Genomic DNA, 12,059 nt, shown 5'->3' with positions numbered 1-12,059 from the left:
AGGATATGTCATAGTTTTGCTTGAAAAACTACACCAGTTTATGGTTGTGAAATGGTGAAAAAACACTGGTGCTCACTCTGCTGCTTCACAATATGAACTTTGCATGATTTGATAGGTATGCTAAAATGATTGTGCTAAGAATCAGATGATTTTTGAGAAGGTCAGGTGGAAACTGTTTTCAGATTTTGTTGACTTTAAATGGAATGACCCAGAAATTCTCAGATTATATAAATCAGTGTTTGTGCCCAAAATGCACTAAAGAGCATGGCAAAAATTTCTATTCATAACTGGAATAATTGGAATTGCAGTTTTGATTGTCACTTTTAAGTGTAACACTTGCAATTTTATACTTGGCGATAAGTTCCCCAGACATGACTTTTCTTCATTCCTATATCAGATACTTTCACTCAATTATAACTGTTCTTGCCCATAACTGTTCCTGCCTCCTCCTGGTGAAATTATTCATCATGTAGCGTATTGAATTAATATTGAGCATTTTATATTTTAACTACAAATTTGTGTCAGTTGATAGTGGCAGCAGCAAGAACTAGACTGCCGAGCTGACCAAAGCAAGCAATTTGAAGATGACTTACAGTTAACAGACTTCCAACAAAACGTTCCACAACAATGATTGAAATCCCCACGACCGCTGCAGACTCAAGTGGTCGATCCTTTTATCCTCCTCCATGCATGGAAAGCAATATATTCTCTTCTCCATAAAGCTGTGCGTACAGTATGGCCATAGTGTGTGGGTGTGTAATGGTGACTAATCCAATTTGCAGTCTTATTCTGGATCCCTAGTTGTCAGAGTCCTTAATCTCTGTGGAGAGAGAGAGATCCTCACAAACTAATCTTAAGCTTGTGTCAGTCTGCTGATCCTTGTGGTAATAGTTTTTTTTTCTTTTCTTTCTATGAATGAATGTAGGGAGTAAACACTGGACAACCGTCAGTCTTGCTCATCTGCAGTCTTTCAAAACTCAATCTCAAGTGTTAAAAAAAGAATTGAACTGTGGCTTTGGGCTGCTGAACGTGACACGGTGAAGAACGGGACTCATGGTGTTGACCTGGCACTGCTCAGCTATCCCTGATCCTCCATTCACTTACTCCAGAGGCTTGGGTTGTTTGTTGCCGCGGGTTACACTTGTTGTTGAGCGCAATGTCGGAGCACATGCAGCTGTCCCTTGCCTTGTGCAGGATTGGGCTTTACACGGTAAGAAGATGCAAACATGCTGGTATTTGTTTGCTGGAGAACAGGAGGGATGCAGTCTGTGTGTTTATGTGTTAGATTGAACATACTACTACTAGTTTTAGTATGCTTTCAATCTTTCCTTGCAGTGCTTTACGGTTGGTTGATCACTGAATATAGAGTGTGCTCTAATGTGTATGTTGGCATAATATTAAGCTGGAAAAGGTGGATGCAAGCAAAAAGACAGATTATTGTCTCTTTTCTACCTGAGCTCCTAGCAACTGGCTTCAGGCAGCCTTAAGTGCATCATAGTTTTAAACGAATCCATCTATATTATTCAAATAGTGATAACTGTCAAATTTGTTTTTGAGTTTCTACTGCCATGTGACTTGTAAGAGAGAAACTGGTTAACATAAATAGACAAATAGACGTATTTTTAGAAGTATTGCAGTATTTGGTACATGTTTTGAAATAGTTGTATTTTAACAGCAGCTGATGACTCACATTGCATTTTGTCTGCTCCTCTGTTACTCTCTCACCAGCTGGTAAAGCCTTTTCAATGAACATAAACAGAAAGGCTGATTCTGAAATAAGTGTTTAACAGTAAGCGTTTGTTTGATTAAAACGTCGTGCCTCGTCGTTGACTCATCGTTTCAGCCATTCTTGAATCAAATGAGTGGGAATAAGCAGATGGGTATTAGGTGTATTGGAATTAAACTAATAGACCTTGTAAATTAAAATAGTAGCAACTGTTGCTGGTAATACTTTTTTTTAAAAATTGTGTTATTTTTATTTTTTATTGCTGTTTGACTGGCTTATAATGTTTTCTTCTGTCAGTTTGCTTAATCCTTGAGGCACCATCAACATCCAAACAACAATAACAATGCTGCTGGGCTCTTAAATCTCTAGTTATATTAAGTGGTGCAAATTGTCAGTTGTACTCCTAGTTATTCCTGTAACACAGATTATGAAAAGTTTTTATTATATTATTGACTGAGTGGGTTGGGACTAACAAAGGTAAATCTGTAGCAAAATGAAGTTAACTGCTGGTTTTTTTTCCCCACACAGATTCAGCTACATGTAAATTAAATATTTCATTAAATAATGCCACTTGCAATATATTTTATTTGCGAAGTAATTGGAGGAATGTAATCAGCTGCCTCCTCAGTAAAGCTCTGTTCTCATATAAAGCGTTTATCTCGTCACAAATCACTTTGCAGCTGATTGTTAGATAAGCTGTACTTATCTCAAAATTTGAGCATTTACTGGGTCGCAGCAATCAAAACATTAAATATAACCCATAACAAAATAGCCTAAATATAGTAGCTCAGTAAAAATGATGCAATATGAAATAAAGAAATTGCTCAGTTAGGTTAAAAAAATGGCCAGTAACAAAGAGGAGTTACATAAAAAAACAAAAATCCTGAAATAGTGTAAATTAGTTGAATAAAGTTCTTAGAGCTTAATAAATAAAAGACTATCTGGATGGGTGGATGAATAAACCACTAGGAAAATAAATACAGGTATTGTAGTGTGACAAGGAAAGATTTCTTGGATCTAACCAAGATCATGAACCACCCTGCACACGACCCCCACAGCCACCATGCTTCAGTCCTTGTTCTGCTCTGGAGCCTTGGAGAACTGAGCATAGCAGCTCCAAAGCCAGAATTCAACAGATGTAGCTTTCAGGTCAGAAAAACAAAGCCATTTCGGAGGTGCTTCAAACCTGCATTCTGTGACAAATCCACTAGGTGGCAAAAGCTAAGTCCTGTCGAAGTCTTTGGGGAAACTGTGTCTGTTTCTGTCTTTTGGGTCATTCTGAGTCTATTTTGTAAATCTGTCATATTGTGCTTTAAAAAGGATGATTATCAGTGATATGGTCATTGGCTAATGATTAGTGATTGATAAGCTGTGAGCAGTCAGACCTGCCCTTTCTTGTCATATCTACTTTTTAGAAACCGAGAGGGAGATAATGAAAACGCTGATCCTCGAGGCTTCAAAGTGCAACTTAAGAAACCAGTGATTGATGTCTCAATAGCTACGTACTCGTCTTATACTGTCTATGAGCGGCACATGAACTCGTCCAAGTAAAATTGAGCTGTGAGAAAGGTTGAACTGAGGTTAAACTATTGTTCTGGGTCGCAGGGTTTATGTGTTGGGTTGTATCTCCTTGGGAAAGTTAGTCCGATGATCCCCTTCCTCTGTCAACACCGCTGTCCTGCTTTGTACCTGAACTTGAACCTGCTGTTGCTGTCAGCAGGGCGATTATGTTGAACCAAAATGTTATAGTTAGGCCAACAAAAAAGCGAAGAAGCTGACTCCAAATCACAAAATGTGGGAAGATAACAAATTAGAGCAGCTCCACAATGTACTCATTGTATTTCATTAACCCAACAGTTTTTTTTCTTATTGATCTTGATGGAAAATCAGGAGTACTAACACATCTCTCACAAAAAAGAAAAAAAAAACACATTTATGTAGTAGGCTTAGCAATTCTACAGACAGTAAGTTGGTTTGTGCCATCATGGATAGTCGGAGCATGTTGTTTGGCAAAATTTGTTAATATAGCCCCATCTGCCTTGGTCTATGGGGGCTGTGTGGTGGGACAGGAAAAACTGACTCCTTGAACTTTGTGTGTGTGTGTCTGTGTGTTGATAAAGGAATAATAAAGCATGTAGAATTATTTTGATTAGGGATACAGTTGTTCTGTCTTCTCCTTTTTTTTAAATTTTATTTTATTTTTTGCATCCACAGCTGATAAGCTGATAAGAGACGGCTGATGTGAAATGCTACTAATAGAGTTGACAGTGCATTATGTTATTGTAAATGCTCCTCAACAAGTATTACATCTATCCAATGTCCTCATAGCTTCTGCTGTCTCTCACTAAACACGAGAGGTAAAAAGAGAGGGAGAGAAGCCCACAGTCATCATCTGATCTTTTCAGTCTTGTCAAAGAGGTCATTGGCATGGCAGGCATGAAATACCTCCAAACTGCTGACCCTTTGCTGTTCTCTTCCTCCATGCTATGCTAGGTCTCCCACTGGCATCTTGTGCACAACTGCTGATGTGTGAGCAGTTAAAAGAGAATAACAGAGAATTTCACAGAATCAGCATGTTGTCACTGATACCTGATTCATCTATTTGAGAACAGGTTTAGACCGATATCATCCAGCTATCAGCTCACGCCTTCCTTATCTCGAGTTACCTGTTTCTTTTCAATTGGACACATTTTCACTGAAACCTCTGTGCTGAGTCACTCTATGTCCATCTGCTTATTCAGTCAAACTTTTCCAATACAAACCATGTATCTATTCTGTTTTTATTACAGCAGTGCAGGTAGATGTTGGTTAGGTTCTCTGTAGCAGCAGGTGCCCTGGGATATTAGTATGTGGCCACGTGCTATGGGTACCATAGCTACTGCTCTTTGGACCCTTAACCATTAAGGGTCTAAGTGATCGCATTAGTCACTTCGTGGCTAACTCATTATGTTTTTAATGGAGTGGAAAAGTGTTTCTCATACATGCTGCTTCTAATTTTCAGACCCAGGTCACACTATTTAGATCAAGATGCTCAAGACTGCTTTGAGCTTAATTTGGAAAGAAAGGCTAGAGAGTGTGCACAAGATAATGGCAGCTTTACACCCTAGGTGGCCCATATAAGAAACCTGAAGCAGCATACTAATTCTTTCACATTAATGCAGGACTCACTGAACCAAAGTCAGAAAATAAGTCTTTTTATTGGATAGTAGTGAAAACTGTTTAAGGTGCTGTGTAAGAGATGTCTTTGTAAGACGCAGAAGATACGTTCAGTTGTTCAGAATCAAAGTAAATAACCTTATAAAGGCAGATAAATATCAGGAAAAACATCACTATTTAAAGAGGGGTTTCTCTTAAACTTTACTGATTTGTGCAGCTATCACCACACTGGTAACACATGCATCGTTTTTGTCCCAGTAAAGATGAAATATTTTTTTGAGTATTTTTCCCATAAACCAAAAGTACTTTTTTTTTTTTTTTTTAATAGTAATATCATTTAAGTTATCTGCTTTGTGTTTTTATGCACAGCAGCACATTGGCTCAGTAGACAGCACATGCACATCACAGAAAGAAGGTTTTAGATTTAAACTAGGGTTGCACGATTTTGCATAAAATGAGAATCACGATTTTTTTGGCTTAGAATTGAGATCACGATTCTCTCACGATTTTCTTTTCCAATATAAATATTTATTGCACTTATTAACTGCACATCAACTTCGTAACAGTTGAGACTGAACATAAAAACAATAAATAAACATAAAAACAACAAATGTCTCACGTTTTGTGGTTGCCGCAAAATGTTGTACTGCTTGAAATTCCGTCTCCACCGTTGCTCGACACTGCGTGTATAGAGCAGGTAGTGCAACAATAGAAAAATAGTTGCGGGACGGCACTGTGTAGCGTTTGTCTAGGGTGTTGATCATTTTCCTAAATCCCTCGTTTTGCACAGTGTTGATGGGAGCCATATCGTTGGTCAGGTGATAAGTGATAGCCTCCGTAATTTCTTTGTGCCTGCGGGAGTTCGACGGGTATAGGGAAGCGCTGTATAAGGTTCCCGTTATTGATGTTTGGGTGGTTGACCGGGACGAATTTTCTCCTGTCACTTTCTTGTCATCCCTGACGTGTTCTCCGTTGTTTTTTCCCTGCTAATTTTTGCATCACACGGCACAGCTTCTGTATCACGTGGTATAAGGCTCCGCCCTTGTCATTTGTTGAGCAGGAAGAGTGAGCGCTTGTTTTCATGCAGATTACGTCCCGGATCAAAATGCGGTACAATCGTCATCGTCTTTTTTTTTTTTTTTTTTAAATCGTTGTCATTTGGAAATGAGATCGCACATAAGTATGAATCGAGATCGCGATTTTCTAATGATTAATCGTGCAGCCCTAGTTTAAACCCTCCTGGGATCTTTTCTGTATGGCGTTTCTATTTTTCTTATATTTGCTTGGGTGCTCTGGTTTGCTTGACACAGTCAAAAGGCATCCACATTAGGCTGGCATTTCTAAATTGGCTGAAAGTGAGGATGTGAGTTAGATTTATCATCATTAAAAATGATTGAAAATGTTGTTGTTGTGTTTTTTTAAATTCTTCCTTTTCCTACCTCTGTACTTAGATGTACTTTCTTTTGCATCCTTTGTCTTCTGGCTTTTTGTTGGTTCAATGCTGATAGGTTGATCTGGCAAGGGTAAACAGCATTGTTTCTTTTTTTCCACAAGGCTATATTAATGTAAATGAAGTAGGTTAAGGGACACACAATGAATAAACCTAAGCATAGAGTTGGTGCTTTTCTATGTAACATTTAGTCTTGCAGGAAATCCCAATTCACATCTTTGAAGTTATGTTTATAGTTCTAGAGAAGAAGTCATCCTGTTTTCTGGAAGACATATTTTAAGCTCTCTTATCTTGAGATACCTTTTTTTTGGATGTAATCCAACCATATTGTTATGGATCTCAACTTGTACATCAGTTAACATAATTTCATAACATATTTTTTCATGTTTTGTTTTTTGAATTTATTTGAATTGTGTGAGAGTGAATGAGAAACTTTTAGAAGTTGCTTTGACCTTTTTAGAATTCATTGCAATAAGTTTCAGGATTAACAAAACAAAACAATTTCTTGAAATGTGTATTGTGTCATATGCCAGACAGATTTATTTTACCATAAATAAACCTTTCTTAACACAGGGTGTTCACAGTGTAAATTTCCATACTGCTTCCGTCCTTTTAAAAAGGCAGGATGGGAGCAGCTATTGCCCCAGACTGGGCCATGAATACACTTTAAAATAACCACAGTACCTACTGGTCACTCCCCAACGATCAAGTACCATTTCCTAAAAACGGTCTGCCAGTCCTTATTAGTTTGTTTTGTTTTTGTCAAGGACGTTTTGGGCAGGAGTTTGGCTGCACATGTTTGAGAAACAACAAAGAAAAACTTCCTGTATGAGATGTATTGGCTGACAGAGCAGGGCGATGCCGCATTCGGCCTTTGTGTACCATGTGCATCAGGAACTAGGAGAATTTTTTTTTTTTTTTTCAGGCTCACATTCCTTTTGAAGCTGGGGTCGTTCAGGAATGTTTTGAATATTGTTTGTTTTTGTTTGTTTGTTTTTAAACATAATTTAAAAAGAGTAAAAAGAAATAGCAGTTCCACAAAAGTAAAATTGTAGCCCTCCACCTCACTGGCAACACCCTAAAATGGATAAGTGGAAGAAAATGGGTGGATGTAATATCAGTTCACACAATTGGATAAAAAGTGCTCGTCATAAAGTCTGATAACATGCAGCTAAAGTATGTTTATTTGAATTACTAAATTATTTATTCTCATTTATCTGTTTTTCTTCACTACATAAATCTGTTCTGTTGGCCTATATTTGCAGAAGCCTCCCTTACATCGCCCTTGAATCTGAAAACACTCCCCGTGGGCTTTTTGTTAAGGGACGCCTTAAAGCGTCTTTCTGTTACACAATAGTCTTTGTCCACCTCACATGACAAGGACCCATCTTTAGCCCCAGCTCAGACCCTAAAGCACATATTGTAATATGCTTATCCGCAAGACATTGTAATACACGAATAGGTTGCAAATTCCTAATCCAAGCCAGAAGGGCTCTTTCTCTTCTATCATTTTTTTTTTATCTAGTATGCATCATTGTTACTCCATAGAGCAAGTGAATTCAAGAATCTCTACATGCAGACTGTAAATTCAACGGGACATATTTTTCTTAATCCTTCCACAGCTGGAGTAATTTGTGTTTTGTCTAATTTAGTGGAACAATTTAGTTTAGCTACAGGGTGTTGTTGGTAGTGATGTATTTGTCTAAGTTTATGCATTGCTTTGTTTATTTTGTTTTGTCGTCCCCCCCCCCCCCACCACCTTTTCCCCCCAAGTCAATCATACTGAGTGATGATGTTGATGATTTTTTTTTAGTCACTCAACCCAACTGAGCATCTCTGGGATATTGGAATGTAATGCATTACTAGGTCAATACATTGAGTTTTTTACCTTTAATTTGCAACAGGTCTGCATGTGTCATTCATAGTTCGGCTCGTGATTGACTAAGATGTGCCATCTCAAACTGGATGCAAATCTAGCCCACTCCTTTCCATCAGTTGGATTAAGCGTCCCATAGTTGTATCCCTGCCACCCACTTCTGGTGCTTCCATTTATAGCTGTGTTGTTTTCCAAATGCTTTGTGGCTTTTCAATACAAGTGATTTATTTAGAAGACATTAACTTAGATTTTTGCTCAGTCTTTTTTACAGAGACTTCAGGTACATTCACAATGCGAGAAGAAGTTTCACCGTGATGATCAGCATCACAGTCTGTGGAATCTCTGAGGGATTCCTTATAATGAAAATTGCGCTCCATTTACTATTTCTGACGATTCTTTTATTGCAGCAGCAGCTTATACAGGACATCTCTCCTTGAGCAATGAAATCAGTTACTGCTATACCACAAAAGTGAAATTAGGTCATCGTTTTGCCAACCCCACAGTTGTTGCTGAGGGGCTTCTGTATTGTTCACTATCAAGTCTGTGAAATGAAGATATTAGACAACACTTGTAACTAGGGCTGCCACAAACGATTATTTTGATAGTCGACTAGTCACCGATTATTTTTGCGATTAGTCGACTAATCAGATCATCATCCATTGGACGTAAAACGTACAGCTTATTGCACCAGCAGCATCTGCTCTTATATAACTATCATTAGCTTACAGCTTTAAGTGTTTAAGGTATGTGCTAACTAAAAATAAAGACAAGATGATAGTTTATTAAATATTAATGAAATTTGCAGATTGTTTCAGTGAAGTTTAATAAACTCCTTGCTATCTAAAATAGCACAGGACACCGGAGTATATTCTCGAGCATCTCATGCTTCTGATAATCAGCTGTCTGCTTGACGTTTATTCAGCTGTGTAAAAACTATAACTTTAATCTCAGCCAAACCGATTTACTCAGGAACAAATAAAATACTAAAAAAGAAAGCCAAACAATAACATTTTTAAGTTATCTAATTGACTTATATATGTTTAACCTGAGTAGCGAAAGACGGCAGTGGGTTTGAAAACGATTTGCCGGGAGTCACGGTGTTCTCACGGGCTCTAGTGAGCCTTGCCCCCGGCTCGCTATCGAGCTAGTGGGTAACAGACGTGTCCGAAAACGTCGGAGCGCTTTTGAAAATATGTGGTGTCTTGATAAACTGAGCAGATATTTGAGGTTTACACAGTTAAATTCTCGCCTGAAAATATGTTAAACGTTTATTTTGTGACCCAGAAAGAATAATAAGAGTAATATTAAAACTAACTAGCTGCCGCCATTGTTGGAAACTGCGCTATGAATTCTGGGACAGAGCTACTTCTTCTTCTTCGGGGTTTAATGGCAGCTGGCATCCTTGTACATGCAGTGCTGCCATCTTCTGTTTCAGTCTGTTATTACACTCTTAAATCCTACTACTTATTCCTGCGTCTTTTGTGATCTTACAAAGCTTCAAATGACGCGTCGACTATTAAATCAGTCGTCGACAATTTTGATAGTCGACGTAATCGTGACTAGTCGACTAATCGTGGCAGCCCTACTTGTAACAAACAAATGTTGTGTCCACTGAAGCCTTATCGGCCTCAGATGTAATCCTCTTTTATATGAGTGATGAAAGCGACACAATCCCATAAAAAGGGGTTTCCCGTTCCAATTTTTTTTTCTTTGAGCACAGATATTTCTGTCCTCATGTGGAGGAAGTGTCAAGTGATTTTGGTAGCTGTGTCTTTTTTTTTTTTTTTTTTTTTGTCTATGTGGGCATGCACATATGCAAAAACCCACATTTGATCATTTGTAAAGACAGAAAGCTTCCTTCTATAGGTAAAACTTAAAAATAAACTCTGGACTGACAGCTGAAATATTCACACAGTGATCCGGAGGGACAGCCTGCTCCTTGGCCGCATCTTAGGACATTCATGCTGACTAAGGCCAAAATAAATCTGTAGCACGGTTTTCAAAACTGGTAACAGACCAAATTTGGACATATTGAGATGTTTTTCTGTTTTGATGTAATTTCAAAAGAATTAATGAAATGAAAAAACATGCTTTATTCCTTCAAACATTGCAGTAAAAAACTGTTTACCCATTTTAAGAGGAAAAAAATGGAACTAAATACATGTACAGTGTTGGGCATGGGTCTTTAGGTCATTCAAATGTAATGCTAGTGGAACCCACTATGTGACCACAACATATGTCAGCTGATCTCAAATCATCCTATGGTTTTGTGCTGGTGAAACAATGCTGCAGTTAGAATGCTGCAGATCCAGGATCCATTCTTTGGTCACACGGGTATCTGAACTGTACAAGATCAGTGCACTTTTTCACCAAGCTTTATGCTTCCCACCAGTGATGTGAAAAAGAGGTAAAGGACTCTTGTCTGGACATGCTGTTTGTTTGTATGAGCTGCTGAGTTGAAGAAAGGGTAATGGCGCCCTCTATTGCTATTGAGCAGACATTGCTGTGGTTGACAAAGACTATCCAGGGATCTGCTTTTGGACAGACCCCCTCTCTCTTAGACATTCTTTAAAACGCACTGCATATGATCAGGACACTTTACTAAAGTTCAGGTAAAGTTGGGTTATAGCTTGACTTGCACGTCTCTCTGAACTCACAAATACAAATAATTTATTGGTCTTTGTTTTTGCACTACCACATGATAAAAGGACAACCTTTGTAGTAACTACTTCGCTGTTACAAAAAGAGTAATCTATTGCCTTTTTTTACTCAGTGTTGGCACATGTGATAGTTATCACTTTTATGTTTTTTTTGTTTTTTTTGTGGTGTTATGTTTTGTTGTGTTTTATTGTAAGAAAATGGCAGTTAACAGTTCAGTGGTCAAACCCACATTGCTGCTCTTCCGGAGACTAATGTTCCAAAGCTGTTTCACATAGCGAGGTGGTTTGCAAAGTTAACACAGCATTTTATAGTGAAACAGAATAGTACAGCTTAATGAAGACTAACTGCAACAACATGAAAACCTCAGAAGATAATGACTTAAAAACAAGTTTATAAAAGTCTGCCTTTGAGTGATTAAAAGGAATGCTCTGCTGTTTTCTGTAGGAAACTCTCAAAGACTGCTGAGACAGAGACATTCTAACTCACTTAATTTTTCAGGTCTCATTGCAAAAGTACTCTGTTTGTGTCATGCATTTTGTCACTTTTGTTCATGACAGCTAGCATGGTTTATGTTGACTAATGTATTTTAATAGGAAGCCTATTTTGTGTCCTCTTTCCTGTTGGGCGAGTTTCCTGTTGGAGTGTTTAACAGGGATGTATCCCCCTGGCAACCAAGAAATTAGATCCATAAAAGAAGTGGCTACTGTTGTTAACCTAAATCACCAGCCTCTGCAGCCTCCAGCTGTGAATGTTGTTGCCCTTTAAAAGTGAAACAAAAATACCCATTTGTGTATGTGGGCATAAATCATAGTAAGGGTGGAATATTTGTGTCCGTGAATATGACAAATTGGGGAACTGGAGATTCTGATGATGTCACTGTACTGCTATGAGATACAGTTTGAAGGTGATTACTAAACACTGAACTGTAAGACTGAAAATTAGCTTGAAACTTCATTAACTGTGAACTAGAGCTAACAAAAAAAAAAGCTTGAAGACTTTTTACCCAATTCTGATAGACTTCCACAACCTGGTGTATGAAGCATAAAACCGGCAAGTTTAACAAGTTGCATTGCTTGAAGTTCATTTTCAAAGCTTCTTCATGGAAATCATGTCAAATGCTGCTTTGGAGCCATAATGTCTAATTGTTCTTGCAGTCATTTGTTAAGTTGGTGTAACATGACTCCCTACTT

At 38.1% G+C, this 12,059-nt stretch overlaps 1 protein-coding gene across 2 annotated transcripts in view; it reads left to right on the top strand.

Annotated features, from left to right (window-relative positions):
• LOC146376458 (ADP-ribosylation factor-like protein 15) overlaps positions 1 to 12,059 on the top strand; it is a 99,398-nt gene that overhangs the window by 9,329 nt on the left and 78,010 nt on the right. The window contains exon 1 of one of the 2 annotated variants that reach the window (XM_084947170.1): positions 710 to 1,210. The exons of the other annotated variant lie outside the window; for it this stretch is intronic. Coding sequence (XP_084803296.1) covers positions 1,157 to 1,210 — 54 coding nt within the window. The 5' untranslated portion in view covers positions 710 to 1,156. Of the gene's footprint in view, positions 1 to 709; positions 1,211 to 12,059 lie in introns of those variants that run through there. 2 annotated transcript variants of the gene reach the window in all.

The sequence above is a fragment of the Perissodus microlepis genome, chromosome 12, assembly GCF_051167445.1.
Source record: "Perissodus microlepis isolate ML-2025 ecotype Zambia chromosome 12, ASM5116744v1, whole genome shotgun sequence".
Classification (NCBI taxonomy): domain Eukaryota; kingdom Metazoa; phylum Chordata; class Actinopteri; order Cichliformes; family Cichlidae; genus Perissodus; species Perissodus microlepis.
The sequence above is the reverse complement of the archived record's forward strand: the minus strand, read 5'-3'. Positions and strand labels throughout refer to the sequence as shown.